Source organism: Pleurodeles waltl, chromosome 3_1, assembly GCF_031143425.1.
Source record: "Pleurodeles waltl isolate 20211129_DDA chromosome 3_1, aPleWal1.hap1.20221129, whole genome shotgun sequence".
NCBI classification, from domain to species: Eukaryota; Metazoa; Chordata; class Amphibia; order Caudata; family Salamandridae; genus Pleurodeles; species Pleurodeles waltl.
Genome location: NC_090440.1, coordinates 626,764,533 through 626,785,913, shown reverse-complemented (window position 1 = coordinate 626,785,913; position 21,381 = coordinate 626,764,533). Strand labels below are relative to the sequence as shown.

General features: G+C 43.2%; 1 protein-coding gene across 2 annotated transcripts in view; it reads right to left on the bottom strand.

Moving 5' to 3' along the window:
• AP2A2 (adaptor related protein complex 2 subunit alpha 2) overlaps nucleotides 1-21,381 on the bottom strand; it is a 308,871-nt gene that overhangs the window by 43,072 nt on the left and 244,418 nt on the right. For both annotated transcript variants that reach the window (XM_069223134.1, XM_069223136.1), the window contains one exon: nucleotides 3,298-3,386. In XM_069223134.1, the coding sequence (XP_069079235.1) occupies nucleotides 3,298-3,386 (89 nt within the window). The remainder of the gene's footprint in view (nucleotides 1-3,297; nucleotides 3,387-21,381) is intronic.

Genomic DNA, 21,381 nt, shown 5'->3' with positions numbered 1-21,381 from the left:
CAAGTATTGACTCTATAGAAGAGGACTCCTCTATTGTAACTGTAGAAGGTTTAGTTACTACAGTTTTCGGCTTCAAACCCTTCGATACTGAATGTTTTACTTGAACTGAAAATGTCGGCTCCGAAGTGGATGGCAATTTCTTCGACTCCTAAGTGGATATGTATATTTTCGGCTTGATACTGAAACAGACAGATGTCTGTTTGGCTGGTGCCAAATTCATTTTGGTCTTTCGTATTTTCGATGCCAAACCAGAAGGTGGGGCATCCAAATGCGTTTTTCAGCGCCTACCACGGCCCGACGGCCAATGCAGAAGTCCTATTGAAAGTCTTTGTTTGGTGCGTGGGCGCTGATGTACTCATGTACTGCGCCGCTGGGATGGATTGGCTCTTGAGATCCAAATCTTAATCCGAATTGAAGTCTCGAATGGAGAAGGCTGTGTGGTGTCCTATTTCTTCCTGCACATGCTCTTCTCCGAAGATATTGGGTGTGTCGCCTGTTGCTTTCAACTCCATTTCTAGTTGGCACGCTCTTTGGTCCCGGAGGGTCTTCTTTGACCGAAAAGATCTACAAGCGTTGCAGGTCTCTTCTTTGTGTTATGGATAGAGACACGAATTACACACCAAGTGTTGATATGTGTAAGGAAACTTGGAGTGACACAGAGTACAGAACCGAAATGGAGGTTATTCCATCAGACTATCATTCTCCGACTACAGTTGTGGAAGTAGGCCCAAAAAGGGCATCGACGTCCTTGAGGGCATTAAATCGATCCAGATGAAAAAAATCAGATCAACTATTAAAAGTATAGAAAACACGATTGAAAAATATACTGATGCTGACAGAAAGGTGGAAATAAATTTAGAAGATACCGAACTGAGATTCACAGGAGCGATAGGAAACATGTCCGAACCCGACGGCGGAAAGAAAACAATCTAACAAAGAACTCACTGCTCATGTGCAGTATCACCGAGAGGAGGGGTCACTCGGTCTCGTGACTCGAAACTCAAAAATACTCTTAGAAGAAAAACAACTTGTAACGCTCCAAGCCCAATACTAGATGTCAGACTTATGCAAAGCATGTGTTTCTACAGCTACGCATGCCATTGAACCTAAAGCTACCTGAGGCAATTAAAACCCTGTATTTTTTAACTGGCACTCCTGCGCAAGTCTCTCAAGACTCTCGCGGACCAAACCGTCCAGCTGTACAATTATTTTTCAACCATAATTTCTCAAAAACTACTGAATGGATGTACACCAAATCACCAAAATGCACAATCTGCGGACCAAGATCAAGCTTCCTGCAAAATTTGGTGTAATTCAGATAAGCAGTTGTTGTTGTAGCCTTGCCTGAAAAAAGTCTATAGAAAATGCCTGGGGATTTTGCATTTTGGGACCACCGTTTTTGTTCAGCCCAAACTTGACTAACCACACCGAAACTTTCCATCCACAAATCAGACAAAAAGTAGTACCTTTTTGTTAAGTTCAGTGGAGATTCATCAAACAGATCCAAAGTTATTAGCAACACAAAAAATATTTTTCCTATAGAACAGATGACCTAACTATAACTAGCAAGATGCATTTGTGTCACCTCCTACTACGTTCAACAGCTGCGATGGCAGGGCTTGTGGTGGACAGGACAAACAGAGCTAGGATATGAATATTTTGGTCCACATTTTTCACTGAAAAAAAAATTGAGGTAACATTGGCATTAAAAACTCAACCTCTTCCCATTTGACATTCTGAATACAATACTAACAAGTTCAGTTTGAGGTAACTGGAGATGACATGCTTACTTACCATCCCTAGACCAGAACAGATCAAGTGACCATGCCTCTGTCTTTGCTGCCATTAATTCTCAATCTCTATCTAACAGATGTCTAGGTTCAGAAATACAAGTCTTACTGACTGCAATACACTTTCATTCTTACTTCACCATGCTCCCAAAAAAGCAAATTGACACCCACAGATCTTGTTAACAATTGCCCTTTAACAGATGCTTATCTTGAATTAGGAAAAAGGCAGGAAAATAGTGCGCAAACTGTAAAATTATATAGAAAGTAACAGGATTCTCAACAAGACCCAAACATGGAAAAGAACCTACTTTGGTCTAAGTAAATTGAGGAAAATGGCTCACTCACAACGCTTATGCGCCTGTACTGGCCAGCATTTGATACAGTAGACCATGATACCCTACTCCAAACAGAGGTCCGCACCACAAACAATCTACCAGATAGCCAAAATCAATCTTGGAAAATCACACTCAAGGGATTGAGACAGTTCACCTTCTCAGTGCAGAAGGTCAAGTGTGGAATTTCATTGGGATCTTTATTATCCATGCTTCTGTTCAACATTTGTGTTACACCGCTAATGGATTAGCTCCTCTCTCATCACCATCAATTTCACTTCCATGAGGAAGTCAACCACACTCCCCTTAAACTAAATGATCACCCATCCCAATCTGAAACTATAAATAAGTGGAGTACCAATACTGAAACATGGGTGGACCTACATTTTAACAGCCCCATAACTGAAATTCTAGTGTAAAGCGGAGAACACCTTCCCAAAAGCACTAATGCACTGTGCTCTCGGTCTACCTGTTTTGGGGGACTCGTCCCCATCAAAACTAAAGCATGCAGCTTAGGAATCATACTAGATGCTAATGGCAGCCTAACCTCACAAGTAGGCACAGGTATCAAGTCATGATTCCACCAAATCAAACTTTAAAAAAGACTCTCTAGTTCATTACCACCTAACATCATCATGGTAAATGGGGTCCTGGTTAGCTCAAAGCTCAACTACCTCAATTCCTAGTCTCAACAGCATTCCAGATAAAACAAATTCAAACAATTTAAATGCTGCAGATTGATTTTCAATTTAATAAGCATAATCCTACATCTGCACACCTCAAAATCCTTTAATGGCTCAAGCCAAGGAAAGAATCACCTTTAAAAGTCTCCCCTTCATTTTTGAGAGCATCAAAGGTGTGATCCCTTACCTTTTCAAAGTAACTCTCCAGGGGCACTATAGTTATTCACCGTCGCAGTGCATGTTTCTTTGATGCCTCATAGCCTGGAAACAAATTAGTAATGCAGTGCGTGCTTTAAAAGTAAAACACACAAAGCCTGAAATAAGGCTTTAAACTATGGACAATATCAAAATTAAAACACACACACACATTTAGAATCTCACCTAGAACCAAAGAGCACACCTGTAGAAAAATTACCATAGCACTTTGTATTATGCATAAATAGATGGCGTTATGCAGCAAGCAAAATAATTCACAATTCAGAAAAGGATATTAGACTTTAAATCATCAGAACAAATAAGAGTTGGGGTGAAGTTTAGGAACTGTGTAGAAGTCTTGTTACCGTAAAATATCAGCATCCGACCTGGGGGAAAACAAAATCACAGGGTAATAATTGTGGGCATACAAAGTCTGTGGTCAAATGTTATTCAGTAACTTCCATAGTCACAGTACATTGCATAATAAAGGATAAGGTGACACATTCCATGTGAACAAACACTTAGTTGCAAGAATATACTTCGGTCACCGTCTCTGTGATTCTGCCCTGTGCCTCTAGGTCCTTCAAACAGGATTTACCCATCAACTATCCAATTTCCAGCTTGTTGTACGCAAGGTGTGTCGCTTGTCAGGCAATACAAACTGTGGGGCAGATAGACTTACAAGAGATGATCAATACTGCACCTTTGTTTCAGCAGCAGTTAAAGAAGCGCTGAAGAGGCTTCCTTCTGCTCGGTCAGTCAAAAACAGTGCAAGAACTTGCAAAGAGACAGCTTTTGAAAACTAGGATGGAGGATGAAGATTACGGATGTTTTAGCCTTTGGCACAAATGATGTTGGAAATAAAGTCCTCTGCAAGGTTTTGTGAGGCTATCCCACCCTGCCAATGTAATTTTTGAATGTCTGGCTCCATGTGATTGCCGCCCCCCCACCCAATTGGAAGGGCAACCATCAATTGTGAAGCCCACTGGAGGTACACACACATTCACTGTCCAGGGAGCATCCATCGTGTGCCACTCTTTCTGAGGATGACTCCTATCTCCTCTACCGGGATAATGAAAGAGTTGGTTGTGGTAGGGTAAGAATGTAGTAAGGAACATAGACCTTTTTACCTGTGCTGTGGGGTGACTGCCTACAGACTCTGCCTCGGGTAGGTTCCACCAGGGCCTTTGCCTTCGTGATGTCAGAGATATGCAGCATTCCTATAACTTTATACAAGATTGTGTTCATGTTTTCCGGTTTGCCTGGACCACTTGTTAATTGTACAAGATAGTAAGTCACCTTTATGCTTGGCTGACAATGGCTACCCGGACTTGAGCGCATTTAAGCATGTGTTATCTGTTTCCCCTACCCAAAACACTTGCCTCTGTTCAGAGAGGGGGGGGGGGGGGGTATTGGGAGATATCTGACCTCATCCCTTTCAACTAGTCCCCTTCAGCAACAAAATATATCACTTCCATGTCCTCTCTGAAATATCAACCTCCCTGGTAACTGACCTTTTCATTTCTCATCCACCTATAACATGCAAAATGGTTCCAGAGAGACAACCTGAACGCATAACCCACACGATGATCGCTAAAGAATGAAAATGTCACTTACCCAGTGTACATCTGTTCGTGGCATCAGTCGCTGAGATTCACATGTTCTGCAATAGCTCGCCATCTGGTGTTGGGTCGGAGTGTTACAAGTTGTTTTTCTTCGAAGAAGTGTTTTCGAGTCACGGGACCGAGTGACTCCTCCTTCTGTGCTCATTGCGCATGGGCGTCGACTCCATCTTCGATTGTTTTCCCCGCAGAGGGTGAGGTAGGAGTTGTACTATAGTAATAGTGCCCGCGCAATGAAATGTGTAAGTATGTACCTATTAAAGGTTTAAATAATATATATACAAATGTACAAAATTGAAGGTAACTTCTGAACTGCTACAGGCTTCCGGGGAGGTGGGTGGGCACATGTGAATCTCAGCGACTGATGCCACGAACAGATGTACACTGGGTAAGTGACATTTTCAGTTCGATGGCATCTGTCGCTGTAGATACACATGTTCTGCATAGACTAGTAAGCAGTTATTTCCCCATAAGCGGTGGTTTAGCCTGTAGGAGTAGAAGTTGTCTGAAATAGAGTTCTTAATACAGCTTGACCTACTGTAGCTTGTTGTGCGGATAGCACATCTATACAGTAGTGTTTGGTGAATGTGTGAGGCGTAGACCATGTGGCTGCCTTACATATTTCATGCATTGGGATGTTTCCTAAAAAGGCCATTGAAGCACCTTTTTTCCTTGTTGAATGTGCCCTGGGAGTAATGGGCAGTTGTCTTTTTGCTTTAAGGTAGCAGATTTGGATGCATTTAACTATCCATCTAGCTATACCTTGTTTTGATATTGGGTTACCTGCATGAGGTTTTTGGAATGCAATAAATAGCTGTTTAGTCTTTCTGATGTTCTTTGTTCTGTCAATGTAGTACATTAATGCTCTTTTGACATCTAATGTATGTAGTGCTCTTTCAGCCACAGAATCTGGCTGTGGGAAAAAAACTGGTAGTTCTACCGTTTGATTTAGATGGAACGGTGAAATAACTTTTGGTAAAAATTTTGGATTAGGTCGTAGGACGACCTTATTTTTATGTATTTGTATAAAAGGTTCTTGTGTTGTGAACGCTTGAATTTCACTTACTCTTCTTAGAGATGTAATGGCGATGAGAAAGGCAACTTTCCAGGTTAGGAATTGTATTCCGCAAGAGTGCATGGGTTCGAAAGGTGGGCCCATGAGTCTTGTTAGGACCACGTTTAGGTTCCATGAAGGAACAGGTGGTGTTCTTGGTGGTATAATTCTTTTAAGACCTTCTATGAATGCTTTGATGACTGGTATCCTATACAAGGAAGTTGAATAGGTAGTCTGCAGGTATGCAGATATTGCTGCAAGGTGTATTTTAATAGAAGAGAAGGCTAGCTTTGCTTTTTGTAAATGGAGCAAGTAATTTACTATATGTTTTGGAGTTGCGTGTAGTGGTTGTATCTGATTATGATGGCAGTAACAAACAAATCTTTTCCACTTACTTGCGTAGCAGTGTCTAGTGGATGGCCTTCTGGCCTGCTTTATGACTTCCATACACTCTTGGCTAAGTTGTAAGTGTCCGAATTCTAGGATTTCAGGAGCCAGATTGCTAGATTCAGCGATGCTGGATCTGGGTGTCTGATCTGTTGGTTGTGTTGCGTTAACAGATCTGGTTTGTTGGGCAGTTTGATGTGGGGTACTACAGAGAGATCTAGCAGTGTTGTGTACCAGGGTTGTCTTGCCCACGTTGGTGCTATTAAAATGAGTTTGAGTTTGTTTTGACTCAATTTGTTTACTAGATAAGGAAGGAGAGCGAGAGGAGGAAAAGCGTAAGCAAATATTCCTGACCAGTTCATCCATAGGGCATTGCCTTGGGATTGCTTGTGTGGGTATCTGGACGCGAAGTTTTGGCATTTTGCGTTCTCTTTTGTTGCAAATAAGTCTATTTGAGGTGTTCCCCAGAGTGTGAAGTAGGTGTTTAGAATTTGTGGGTGGATTTCCCATTCGTGGACTTGCTGGTGATCTCGAGAGAGATTGTCTGCCAGTTGATTCTGGATCCCTGGAATAAACTGTGCTATTAGACGAATTTGATGGTGGATTGCCCACTTCCATATGTTTTGAGCTAATAAGCTTAACTGCGTTGAATGTGTTCCTCCTTGTTTGTTTAGATAATACATCGTTGTCATGTTGTCTGTTTTGACAAGGATGTATTTGTGGATTATGATTGGTTGGAAAGCTTTTAGTGCTTGAAAAACTGCTAATAATTCTAGATGATTTATATGCAGTTTTGTTTGATGTATGTTCCATTGTCCTCTTATGTTGTGTTGATTGAGATGTGCTCCCCACCCTGTCATGGAAGCATCTGTTGTTATTACGTACTGTGGCACTGGGTCTTGGAAAGGCCGCCCTTTGTTTAAATTTATACTGTTCCACCATAGAAGCGAGAGGTAAGTTTGGCGGTCTATTAACACCAGATCTAGAAGGTGACCCTGTGCTTGAGACCACTGTGAGGCTAGGCACTGTTGTAAGGGCCTCATGTGCAGTCTTGCGTTTGGGACAATGGCTATGCATGAGGACATCATGCCTAGGAGCTGTAGTATTGTTCTTACTTGTATTGTCTGATTTGGAGACATGTGTTGAATGACTCTGTTGAAATTGTGAATTCTTTGTGGAGTTGGCGTTGCTACTCCTTTTGTCGTGTCTATTATGGCTCCTAGATATTGCTGTACTTTGCTTGGCTGAATGTTGGATTTTGCAAAGTTGACGGTGAACCCTAGTTTGTAGAGGGTTTGTATGACTTGATTTGTGTGGTTTGAGCATTGTGTGAGCGAACTGGTTTTGATTAGCCAGTCGTCTAGATACGGGAATACATGTATTTGCTGCCTTCTGATGTGTGCAGCGACTACTGCTAGGCATTTTGTGAATACTCTTGGAGCGGTTGTTAAACCAAAAGGCAATACTTTGAATTGGTAATGTATTCCTTTGAATACAAACCTTAGATATTTTCTGTGTGATTGATGTATTGGTATATGGAAATATGCGTCTTTGAGGTCTAGGGTTGTCATGTAGTTGTGTTTTTTGAGCAATGGTAACACTTCTTGTAGTGTGACCATGTGAAAGTGGTCTGATTTGATGAATGTGTTTACTACTCTGAGGTCTAGAATTGGTCTCAGTGTTTTGTCCTTTTTTGGTATCAAGAAGTACAGTGAATAAACTCCTGTGTTTATTTGTGTGCTTGGTACTAATTCTATTGCATTTTTTTGCAGTAGTGCTTGAACTTCTATCTCTAGAAGCTGTGAATGGTGTTTTGATAAATTTTGTGATTTTGGTGGTATGTCTGGAGGGAATTGCAGGAATTCTATGCAATAACCATGTTGGATAATTGCTAGGACCCATGTGTCTGTAGTTATTTCCTCCCATGCTTCGTAATATTGGCCTATCCTTCCCCCCACTGGTGTTGTGTGGGGGGGGGTGAGTGACGTGTGAGTCACTGCTTGTTGGTAGTGGTTTTGGGGCTTTGAAATCTTCCTCTATTCCTAGGGAATTGCCCTCCTCTATACTGGCCCCGAAAGCCTCCCCTGTACTGTCCCTGGTAGGTGGACGGTGCGGACTGTGAGGTACTAGCTTGTGTGGCCTGACCCCGAAACCCTCCTCTAAAAGGTGTTTTTTACGGAAGGTGGTATAAGATCCTCTGCTCTGCGGGGAGTAGAGTGCGCCCATGGCCTTGGCAGTGTCAGTGTCCTTTTTGAGCTTTTCTATGGCTGTGTCGACCTCCGGACCGAACACAAGTTTTTCGTTTACTGGCATGTTAAGTACTGCCTGCTGAATTTCTGGCTTGAATCCAGACGTTCTGAGCCATGCGTGCCTACGGATGGTAACCGACGTATTAATGGTCCTTGCGGCTGTGTCTGCTGCATCCATAGAGGAGCGTATTTGATTGTTGGAAATGTTTTGACCTTCCTCAACAACCTGTTTTGCTCTTTTTTGTAGATCTTTTGGGAGATGTTCAATGAGATGCTGCATCTCATCCCAGTGGGCTCTGTCGTATCGCGCTAGCACGCTTGTGAGTTTGCGATGCGCCACTGGTTTGCTGCTTGGACAGCGACCCTCTTCCCGGCTGCATCGAACTTTCTGCTTTCTTTATCTGGGGGAGGTGCATCCCCAGAAGTGTGTGAATTTGCCCGTTTTCTGGCAGCCCCTACCACCACAGAATCTGGTGGCAGCTGAGAGGTGATGAATACAGGGTCCGTAGGAAGCGCCTTATACTTTTTGTCCACTCTAGGTGTTACTGCCCTACTTTTAACTGGCTCCTTGAAGATCTCCTTTGCATGGCGTAGCATGCCTGGGAGCATAGGCAGGCTTTGGTAGGAGCTGTGGGTGGAGGAGAGGGTGTTAAATAAAAAGTCATCCTCTACTTGTTCAGAGTGTAGTTCCACATTATGGAACTGTGCTGCTCTAGCCACCACTTGTGAATAGGCTGTGCTGTCCTCAGGTGGTGATGGCCTAGTTGGGTATGTGTCTGGGCTGTTATCAGACACTGGTGCATCGTACAAGTCCCACGCGTCTTGATCTTGGTCATCGTGGCTCATGGCGGTGTGAGCTGGCGAATGTGACGGGGTGTAAGTTGGCGAAGCCGGAGTTACAGGTGGAGGCGAGGGAGGAGGTGTTACCTTCTTTGCTGTTTGTTGCTGAGGAGCCTCTAGTGCTATAAACTGAAGTGTTCTCTTTCTTTTGACAGGTGGAAGGGTACTGATCTTCCCTGTCCCCTGCTGAATAAAGATACGCTTTTGCGTGTGATCCACTTCAGTGGATTGCAGTTCCTGTTCGAATCTGTGTTTTTTCATTTGTGAAGACATAGAATGTTCTTCAGTATATGAGCCTGAAACTGGGTCTGTTGGTGCTTTTTTCGGCTCCGAAAACCCTGTTGTTTGTCTTTTCGGCTCCGAGGTAACCTTCCTCTTCTTTTTGGCCTCTATGGTCTTCGGCGCCACTGTCTCGGCGTCGATCCGTGTCGACACCGAACTCTCGGTGTCGATGCTTCTCTTTAGCACTCTCTCGGTCCCGAGGAGGCTGCGTGCCGGTGTCTCGACCGGAGTCGGACGATCTCGACACTGAATGGGCCTTTTTCGGTGCCGATTGTTGGTCACCGGTAATTTGGGTTGAGCCATGGCCGGTTGGCAGTGGCGTCCCCTGGGCCTTTTTGCCTTTTTTAAGTTCTGATCTTGACGTCTTACTCACAGTTTTTGTATTGTCGAGTTCGTCGGAGTCTGAATCCTGGATGGAAAAGGATTCCTCCTGTTCCTCTTCTGTCTCGAACTGTCGATGCTCCTTTGGCGTGGACGCCATCTGCAGTCTTCTCGCTCGACGGTCGCACAGAGTTTTTCGGGACCGGAACGCCCGACAGGCCTCACAGGATTCTTCGCTGTGCTCGGGTGACAGGCACAGGTTACAGACCGAGTGTTGGTCCGTATAAGGATATTTGTTGTGGCATTCAGGGCAGAATCGAAACGGGGTCCGTTCCATCGGCGTTGTTCTCCACGCGGTCGGGCCGACTAGGCCCCGACGGTGTGCCGAAATCTACCCCGAAGGGCACTGAAGCGCTTCGATGTTCAATGCGTCGTCGTGTGTGTTTATCTCGAACCGGATCGCAACGATACCGTCGAAAATCTTCCGTTTTAGCTAACTTTCCGTTCCGAAACTCGGAGCGACAGGAACACGTCCGAACCCGATGGCGGAAAGAAAACAATCGAAGATGGAGTCGACGCCCATGCGCAATGAGCACAGAAGGAGGAGTCACTCGGTCCTGTGACTCGAAAACACTTCTTCGAAGAAAAACAACTTGTAACACTCCGACCGAACACCAGATGGCGAGCTATTGCAGAACATGTGTATCTACAGCGACAGATGCCATCTAACACATGCATTTTCTAGCTTGGAGGGGCACTCAAGCATAAAAAGTGGATTGCACAGGTCTGGCCAAAAGCAGAGGATAAATGTTGGTGTTGCTGTCAGTACTAAGTTTAGCACAAGAAAACAGGACAACCTAATTAGGACTAGGATTGCTACCAAGTCTCTACTCCTCTTATGAACTGAGACTGAATCTGTAGTTTCAGACGAGATACCTTACCAGACATTTTCAAGAGAAAGGAAGAACGTGCCTGCCTACACAGAGAGCTGGAGTGCTGCTGCCAGGAGGAACTGGCCTGAGATACCACCACAAAGGCCCAGCTGCATCCAAAGGTCTTGAGAGACAGACTGCCCCAGAGACAAAAGATCATCCTCTGAATGTTCCCCAGGAAACAAGCAAGAGACCATTTGCATCCAGGATAGGTGTAAGTGCCGTCAACCTTCGAGAAAGAGTAGTCTGCTTCATTTCACAACCCTTTCTATACTTGTAGGGGGCATCTTCCCGTCTCTCAGGCCCTTCCTAGAAGAAGTGATTAAGAAAGACTAAGATAAGTAGCATGTGGTCCAATGTCATCGGCTGGAGACTAACCTGATTTCTGGATCCTTGGAAAAACTGAGGCTAAGCTGTACGTTGTAAGTTTCCAGTCAAGATCCTGTTGTCTAGACTAGGAGTCAACTGGCCAGCAGACTTCCAGTGTGCCTGGACCCAGGGTGATTTTGCCACTGCAAACTCTGAACAGTGACTGGTGGGTTTCAAGCGGCAGGCCAGTAACCATTTAACAACAATTCTGGGACACCTACGATGAACTAGCACACCTAAGATAAACAAACAACCAAGCCACAACCCCTTCCGTAGCCCAGGGGCTCAAATGACTGTCCCACCAACAGGGCAGCGTTGACTGATAACACCTCTCTCTCAGGACACTAAGAGAAATATATCAGTCAGAAAAGTGAGCTCTTCATTGCTTTAGATAGAGGGACCTGGACTAATACTCTTAAGGATCGTGGCAATTGTAGGGGAACATTCAATAGTACATTCAAGAAAGAAATCACTGCAAACTGAAGCCAACAGAACCATTATATTTTGTCTTTAATATTCTCTCTAAAAAGACTCTGACATACCTAAATAATTGTATGTTTCTGAAGACACCAGACTACACCCAATCCACAGACCAAGGTCTTCTAAATATTGGATATACAGATTCATCGAAAAATAAAGGATATTACCTAGCATTAAGAAGGTACAAACATGTTTGGACTTTTTTGCCAATCCCAAAAGATACTAGGTACTTCTCTTTTTCATTGTTATGTGTGTTTAAGTTGGTTGTATGCAGTGATTAACTGAATGAACATATTAAGTGCGATTTTATCTTCTAACACCACAGCACTTCTTACAGTAAACCTTGACTGCTGAACTCCACTACATAGTGTCTTACATGATTTAGAACAGAACCTTTCTGGCTGCCAATGGACTCCATTTCAGTGTGACATACTCACTAGGATAGAATGTACTGAAAAGTTGGTTTAGAATGTGGGGAGTTTACAGATACATGAAAAGGAATAAAGCTGTGTGATTTACAGTTCCGTGTGTGGCCAGTCCTTGGGACAGGGAAGACGCTACAACTGGTGACGAGATAGGGGATAAGTAACCTCAAGAAGAATGTGCTCTCCTGGAGAGTTTGTCGTCATCCAAGAAAAATCGCTCGTGTGTGCCACATGTGCCTTCATCTTAGTGCTGAGTCGACAGTTGGCATACCTGTAGTCACAGCGCAACTCCAGTCGGTGTAATGCGTGTGAATGAAAAGAAAGCTTCACTAAGAAGTCTACGCATCATTGGTCAAGAAGCTACGACCAAGATCGTTCAAAAAGGTACCATATTAGAACGCAAAAATAAAGTTATACATTGTACAGAACGTTAATGCTGAAGGCGGATACAACCAGGCTTATAAAGCGCAGTTAAAGACACTCATAATTTGCTGTGTATTATTATGAATAATAGCACAGGCTGAGAGAACAAGTCAAAAGGAAGCATCCTGCTATTGCTCTTACCGGAGTCTTAGTAAGTGGGGCTCAGAACAACTCCAGAGGTCTCCATGAGTGACAGGGCTCCGAAGGAGACCAAGAAGGTGGTAAAAAATGTAAAGATTGTCAGGTGTGGCACAGAGGCTAAACGATGGTCAGACCTCACTGATGATGCAAATTCCCATGGACAGATGACCGCATCTGCCAGAGATCCACCCTCCTTGTCAGCTGCTCCCATGGGAAGTTACAATGCTGCTGCCTTCTTAAAACCACCACCACCTTTCGATACCACCAAAGAGCAAAATACTGGAGATCGATGGACTGCCTGGGGAGAGTCATTTGAAGATTTCATTGATGCACTTTAAGAGACTGATACCAGAAAGATTATCAAATAGCTCAAAAATCTTGCTGGTAATGTTGTGAAAGACATCATAAAGAAAATGCCAAAAACTGATGAAGAAATCACATACCATCAGATTAAGAATGAGTCGATTCTTAAATTCAATCCAGTACCAAACAATTATGACAGATACATTTTCAGTTAAGAATGTCAAAGAGTTGGTGAAACAATTGGTGAATTTGTGGAAAGACTCAACACACTCTGACACTATAAGTTCAATGAATTTAACGAGGAAGAAGCCATGCAGCTAAGAGTTATTGATAGAGACAACAAATGCCAAGAGAAACTCTTAGTCTGGAACAAGTGCTGATGGCTGCCAGAGCAGAGGAACGTGCTGAGAGACAAGCTGCTGACATGGAGGCCGAAAGTGCCCAGAGTGTGTCGGTCATGAGTGCGCACAGTAATTCGAAACATGAGATCGTAGGACACAAAGTGATGTCTGGAAAGTAAAAGGAAGTTTCAGATGTGGATTTTCGTTTCCACATGAAGGAAAATGTCCCGCCATTGGACAGATATGTAAAGGCTGTAGTAAAGAGAGCCATTTTGTGATAATGTGTAGAGCGAAGGAAAATGTTGGTGCTTATTGGCGTGAAGACAAAATGGTCGCCAGAACGTTAAAAAAAGCCACGTTCGAAACACCCACAAGGCCAAGCGGCTAAATCAGTTGAGTTAAAGAGATACTAAACAAAACTGATTATCATCTAAATAATCGTCAAAAAGTTCTTCAGCCTTGATAATAAATGAAAGTGAAGAAAGTGATTGTGCCATGTCAAGGTTTACCTCAGTGATACATGCACGTTGGACTAGTTGCATGTGAAGAAAAACGTCACTCTAAGGAAAGTCAACATGCGAAAGCAACAATATCATACAAACACTGTCCAAAGATTATATTGACAATAAATGGATGCTTAATACCTTTCATTATCAATAGTGGTGCATCAATAAATATAATGCCTAAAGAGAAATACAATGAACTGGTTCTATTACCGTGGATTACACTGTCAAAAACCAATGCGTAAACTTGGGCTGCATCGATGCCCATGAAGAGTAAAGGTGCATTCATAGTGACATTGAAACATAAGAAAACGAAGGTGCAAGCTTGATCCACGTGCTTCAAGGTACAGCGGGAAGTGCCCATTTACTCAGTTTCAGCACAGCTGCTGATATGAAATTGATTTCCATGAATGACAACATGAATGCTCATCATGCAATTCTAAGTCAATTCCCTTTGTTTCATTGTTTTGGAAAGTTAAAGACTATTAAAGTAAAGCCGGGCTGGACTGTTCCCATGGGGAACAGGGTCAAGACTGATTTGCATATGGCTGGGTCCAAACTGGAATGGCATGGACAGCAAAAAAATGATGGATTTAGGCCCAGATCACTGTACTGGGGGTGAATGTTTGACAATGTTCAGCATTCCGTCCATCTCTTGTTGTTTTTGTATTAAAGTAAAGCTACATATTAATGAGGATGTCCGTCCTGTTGCTCAGACATATAGACAACCTGCTTTTCATTTACAAGAAGCTGTTGAAAAAGAATTTGAATCATTACTTAAGCATGATATTATGAAGCATTCCACTGGTCCAACACCATGGATTTCTCCCATAGTAGTAGTGCCTAAAAAGTACAGTGAAGGAGCTGGGCACATATGCATTGATATATGGCAGGCAAACAAAGCATTTAAAAGAGAACAACATCCAGGGCCGCCCATTGCTGACATAATGCAATTGAATGGTGCCAATGTATTCTCTCTACTTGATTTGGATAAAGGTTATCATCAGTTAGAACATGAAGAAAGCTGCAGGTACATTACAACCTTGCTACACAAATTGGTTTGTTTAGATGCAAAAGACTTAGTTTCGGTGTGTCATCAGCTGCAGAACATTTCCAATGCATCATTCGACACATCATACAACTTGTTGAGAATACATTTAATTATTGCGATGACATTGGTTTTCGGAGCTACACACAAGGAGCACGATAAAGCTCTCACACAAGTATGTCAATTACTCAGTGATGCAGATTTTATTTTGAATGCAGACAAGTGTGAGTTCAACAAGACAGACCTTATATTCTTTAGCCATGTCTTTTCTGATGGGTGTATGATGCCTGATCCTGCAACGTACAAACTTTGGCAAATGCTGACTCCACACAAGGTGTTTCAAAGGAATATTTTTTTCTTGGCAATGCAAGATACTGTCCAAGATACATACAAAATGCTGCTACAGTTAGAGCTAAATTAAAAGAGATGATGAAGAAAAATGTTTTATTTCAATGGTCACAAGAATGTGAGAAACGTTTCAAGACAATTAAACATGCCATTGAAAATGTTACGGAAATAGCATACTTTAATCCAAAGCTTCATACAGTGGTTGACGCTAGCCTGGGCGGGTTAGTCGCTATCCTAGCACAGTATAGCGGACCCCCAATTGCTAGACAGCATACTGTGGCCTATACTAGTAGAAGTGTGTCTCAAACAGAATGTGCTTACTCACAGCCTGAGAAAGAAAGCTTGGCTGTGGCATGGGCTTGTGACTATTTCCATGTATTCCTGTATGGAAAGCCATCTACGGTGGTGACTGCTAATAAAGCTTTGCTGACCATCTTCGGCAATCCAAAAGCCACGATGCCTCCTTGCATTGAACATTGGGTATTAAGATTGCAAGAGTACGATTATACAATTGTGCATCGTCCAGGAAAGTATTAGAATCCTGCGGACTATTTTTCTAGAGTACCTATTCAAAGTCAAGGTAGTTCATTCAAAACGGCTGAGGCCTATATTCATTTAGTTGTCCAGACAAGTACAAAAGCTGCTATATTGTTAGCCGAAACTATCACTGCTACGAGTCATGTTTGTGACCTGCTAAAGTTAAAAGACATAATTATACATCAGTCGTGGAACAAACATGTTCATCCTCTCAGCAATGGTGGTGAATATCAAACATACAAAAATGTCAAAGCTGTATTGCTCATAACTCAGGAAGGAGTTATATTGAGAGGATCGAGCATCCTGATTCTGGAAAGTATGAGACAAAAAGTGATCGAAAAGAACATTGTGGTATTGTTACCACAAAGAGAGCACACTGAGATAGAGTCTGGTTTCCATTCTTTGATGAAAGAGTTGAAAAGGAACTCACGGCCCATCACATATGCAATTGCCTGTCAAACAAAGTCCCTCAACATACTCTGAACATGCCAGAACTCCCTAGACATGCATGGGAAAGTAGAGCCCTCGATTTCTTTGGTCAACTTGATAATGGACATCATTTAACGGTGATTGTAGATGAATACTCACACTTTCCTTTGGTTGAAGATCTCTCATCCATGACTCATGAACGAGAAATCAAAAAGCATGATGACACCATTGCGACACAGGGCATACCAGCCATTGTAAAGTCTGACAATGGTTCGCCCTTCAACAGTAAAGACTTTAAGTAAACAAGTTACTTACCTGCAACTACAGTTATCCAGTATTGGCATCTCTCATAAATTCACATGCTTGAATTAACCCCGTCAACTAAGTGGGAGTCCCACAGTATCCTAAAAAAAAAGCAGTAAGAATATCAATAGGCTATAATGCTAGAAAACGCAAACATATAACCTATCCATGTCCTTTTGAGAAGAAAAAAAAAAGGACCAAACTTGAGCTATGACCAATTGGGTGCCAGCACCCTCTATGATATTCCTAAGAGGCTCATTCCCTCAGATTTTCTAGCACTAGAGCGAAGAGTATATACTGAAAAAAGGAAGGTGAGCCTCAAAGAGGAGGAGGGTGGGTCATATGTGAATTTATTAAAGATACCAATAAAGGATAACTGTAGTTACAGATAGGTAACTAATTTTCTTATCCAGTATTGGATCTTTCATAAATTCACATGCTTGAATCTGAATAGCCAGCAGTTCTCACAACAACTGTTTTGCCCATAGGAGATGGTGGGTATGAGCATTTCAGCATATATCTATGTCTATATCTATATTATATATATATATATACACACACACACACACATATACATATATATATTTATTAATAATAATACTTAGTCAGACAATAATTGCGCAGGTGTTCGAAGCAATTGTATATTAAATTAAACATATACATTCAAAAGAGGCTCACCATGATGAAATAGATGACTTAGGACTGCCTGTCCCACGACTGAATCGTTCATTGTGTCGATTCCAAACAGTAATGCTGCGTGAAAGAATATATACTCTCCCACGCTGCAGCTTGACATATCTTATCTAAGGCAATGCCTTGAAACAGAGCAACTGATGTTGAGACTGTTCTTGTAGAGTGTGCTTTAGGCCGGTTGGTTAGTGGTTTCCCAGCCTTCGTATGGCAAAACTGAATGGTGGATGCAATCCATCGGGCTATCATGGCTTTAGTAACTTTTGTACCCTGACAACCTTAGCCGCCAGAGACTAGTAGTTGGTCTGTCTTACGGCATTGTTTAGTACGCTGAAGGTAGAACTTCAACCATGGTTTGACATCCAGTGTGTGGAAAGTTCTTTCAGCCACAGTTGATGGATTCGGGAAGCAAGCTCTCAATATCACTGGTTTGTTTAGGTGAAATAATGAAGCCACTTTAGGAATGTGTCTTGGGCTTGTTCTGAGAAGAATAAAGTCATCTGAGAAAGTGAGGAAGGGTTCCTTGGTGGTAACGGCCTGTATGTCACTGACTCTCCTAGTGGATGTAAGTGCAAGGAGGGTTGCCACTTTCCATGTGAGATACTTCGGATCTGCTCTGTGTATGGGCTCGAACGGAGCTTTAATTAATTGCGAAAGGACAAGGTTTAGATGCCATTGAGGAGGAGGTGGTTGCACAGGAGGAAAAGTGCAAAACAGACCTTTCATAAATTGTTTTATGAGCCTGGATGACCCAAGGAAGGGTGCATTTGCAGAGCATCTGTATGAAGATATAGCTGCCAGATGAACCTTAACTTAGGCATGTCAGAGCCCAGTTTTGGATAGTGCAAGGAGGTATGATATAATTTGCTCTGGTAGAACCTTTAATGGATGCATATTGTTTTGTTGACACCAAATACAAAACCTTTGCCACTTGAGCCTGTAAGTCTTGTTTGACTGTCAGCTCACGCTCTAGATAGAATTACCTTGCATTCTTCGTCAATGTTCATGCCCTGGAACTCATGTTGCTCAGAAGCCATGTGTGCAATTGGAGAGAGGAGATTCTGGATGAAATATCTGCCCTTGTCTCTTCGTTAGCAGGTTGTGCTTGCTGGGAAGTCGTAAGGGTTTGGCCACAGACAGGAAAATGAGCACTATGGACCAATAATGTCTGGGCCACTTGGGTGCTATAAGCATGAGCTAGCAACCCTCAGATTTCATCTTCTTGAGAAGTCTGGAAATAAATGGGAAGGGGGAAAAGTATATGCAAAGATACGGGACCATCGTATCGAAAGAGCATTCCCCCACGACGCCAGGAGTGGATATCGACTGGCGTAAAATTGGCATTTGGTGTTCTTGTTGGTGTCAAAGTGATCTAAGGTTGGCCGTCCCCAGCATTGAAAGATCTTGTCTACTTCCTTCTGAATGAGTGCCGATTCGTGGCAACTGTCGTCCATCCTGCTGAGAGTTCATTGGAGCACTGTTGATACCCAGAACGTGCTCTACTCTCAGACTAATTTTGTGAAGGGATGAGCCATTCCCAGAGAGCTTGTGCTTCTCTCGAGAGGGACATAGATCGTGTTCTTCCCTGTTTGTTGACGTAGTACATGCTTGTTGTGTGGTCTGTATGGATCAACACTTAGGATCCTGAAATCCGAGGGAGGAACTCTTTCAGAGTAAGAAACATCACAATTAATTCTAACAGATTCATGTGCATTTTCTTCTGCGAGTCGGACCATTTCCCCGAATGCACATGTTTTGCAAATGACCACGCCAGCCTTCCAGAGAAGCGTCCGTTGTTATTATGAAATCTGGCATTGGAGTTAGGAAGCTCAACCCTTGAGAGATATAACTGGTTTGGGAACACCACCATCTTTAGTGTGATACTGATTAAGTCTTCGAAAGACCCTATAGACTGGATCCGTTGCCGTTGAAATTCCTCTTGTAATGGTCTAATTTTTAGTCTCGCCAGAGGAACCAAGTTGAATGATGAAGAAATCATTCCTAGAAGCGACTTGAAAGTTCTCACTGAAACGGACTTTCTTTTTGAGATCGTGGAAGCCATGTTGGACAGTTTTTGTTGTCTTCCTATTGAAAGATAAGCCTCGTTTTTGTCTGTGTCGAGTTTTGCACCCAAAAATCATGTGTATTGGTAGAGTAGATAATTCTTTTTGGTTTACTGTCAGACCTAAATTGTGAAATAAGGCTAGGCAGGCATTGGTGGCCTTGGAGGCCTGCTGCAGAGTTGGTGCCTTTATCAGCCAATCATCCAAATATGGGAAAATGTGAAATCCTTCATTGCGGAGAGTAGCTGCAACAGGCGAGAGACACTTTGTGAAAATTCTTGGCGCTAACTTTAATCCGAACAGGAGAACCTTGAATTGATAATAGGCACCGGCTACAGTGAAGCAGAGGTATTTGCGAAGCCTGTAGTGTATGGGGATGGGGAAATAGGCATCTTGGAGATCCAACAATGTCATGTAATCTCCGCTGTTGAGAAGGTGAAGGCTATCTAACAGGGTTATCACAAGGAAGGATTGTTTCCTCAGAAATGTGTTTAGCTGTCTGAGGTCTAGGATCAGCCTCCATTCTGCTGACTTGTTTCTTATGAGAAAAAAACAAGAATAAAATCCTAGGCCTCTCTGGTGAACAGGGACCTCTACCGCACCCTTGGAGAGCATTTAGAATACTTTTTGCTTTAGCAAGTGAAGATGAAGTGAATGCGATTTCCCTGGAGGGTGGTTTGGTGGTTTCTGTAGAAATTCTAGCATATGACCGTGAGCCACTATATCCAGCACCCATTTGTCTGATGTTATCCTTTCCCAATTCTTTTGATATTTTGAGATTTTTGCCCCTTCTGGATTGATTTGTGCAAAGCACTGAACTGCAGCCGGCACCCGATGAGGATCATTGTTTACGGCTTTGATCCTGGGCTTGTGGGGTCTGTTTTCGTTTTCTGCTGTGTCTGATATAGGCTGCTGTAGATGGCTGTCAATAAGAATGTTGATAAGCTGGTCTATTCTGTGACTGTTGGTATTGTCTATGGTAGGTACCCCGAAACGACAAGAAACCTCTACCTATGACTTCCCGAAAGGGCTGCTTCTTCTACTGTACAGTACACCCAGGGAGCAAGCTGTCTCTGTATCCATCTTGATGGCTAGTATGTGTTTTCCAAAAAGGGTTCTGCCATCATAGGCCATGTCTAATATTCTGGGTTGGACTTCGGACCGCTGCTCCCACTAACTGTTGGAAACCTGTGGAGGATATGTCCAGGGCGCAGTTGATTATTTCTGCCAATGTGCGCTCCCCTTCCTGTATTATCTTTCGGGCTTCAGGTTGTTTATCTTCTGGGATAACATTGATAAAAGCATCCGTGTCAGACCACATTTGACGGTCATAGCGACCTAAGATAGCCCGGGTGTTGGCAGCACGCACAGTAATGGCTGACATGGATGAAAACCTCTTGCCCATGTTGTCCAGACGTCTGCCTTCCTTGTCTGGTGGGGCAGAAATGGGCGTAGATGGATTTTTATAGCGTCTTTGGGCAGCCTGAGATATGATAGAATCTGGTTTTGGGCACCCTGTTAAAACAGGCTGGAGAGTCGTGTGTAGCCTTGTACTTTTTATCCAGTTTAGGTGGCACTGGCAGGACTAGGGCTGAAGGCATATTCCTTAGCCGGGGAGGAAGGTTGGTGCGGCTGCTCCTCAAGTGCAGCTGGAAATCTCCTTTTATAGTCTTGGAGCATGGACTTTAAGTCCCGAATTAAGGAAGCATGCATTTGTACTGTGTCTCTCTGCTGATGCAATGGCTCATAGTAAAGTCTTTGATGCGGATATTAAGATTGATACTGTTGTCCGTATTCATCCTCCTCCTCTTGGTATTTTACATGTAACTGTGATGGGCTGTCTGTGACCCCAAAAGGACCTTCGTCCTCCGACTCTTCCCAGTCCAGAAAGTGGCTAGGCAGCAATGATGTTACTTTACTAGGGGATGTATGGCAAATCTGGAAAGTGTCATGATCTTGACTGTTGCTTGAAGGTCAAGTAATCCAGCAGAAACGGGGACCACGTTGGCTTGAATGGTAGGAACTAATGGCGCTGTCAATGATGATATTGTCGATGACAGTGGTGGTGTTGATGGCGTCGACGATAATGGTCTCGTCAGTGGGGCTACCGTCAACGGTCTTGTCGATGGTGCGGTCATCAACTGTTTTGTTGATGGTGTAGCCGGCGTCGTTCTCTTAGACAGTGTCGCCATCAACGGTCTCGTTGACGGTGGGGTCATCGACGGTGCCTTTGTCGACTGAACTGGTTCCATCGACAAGGCCCTCACTGACAGAGGCTTTTCTGAGGTTGT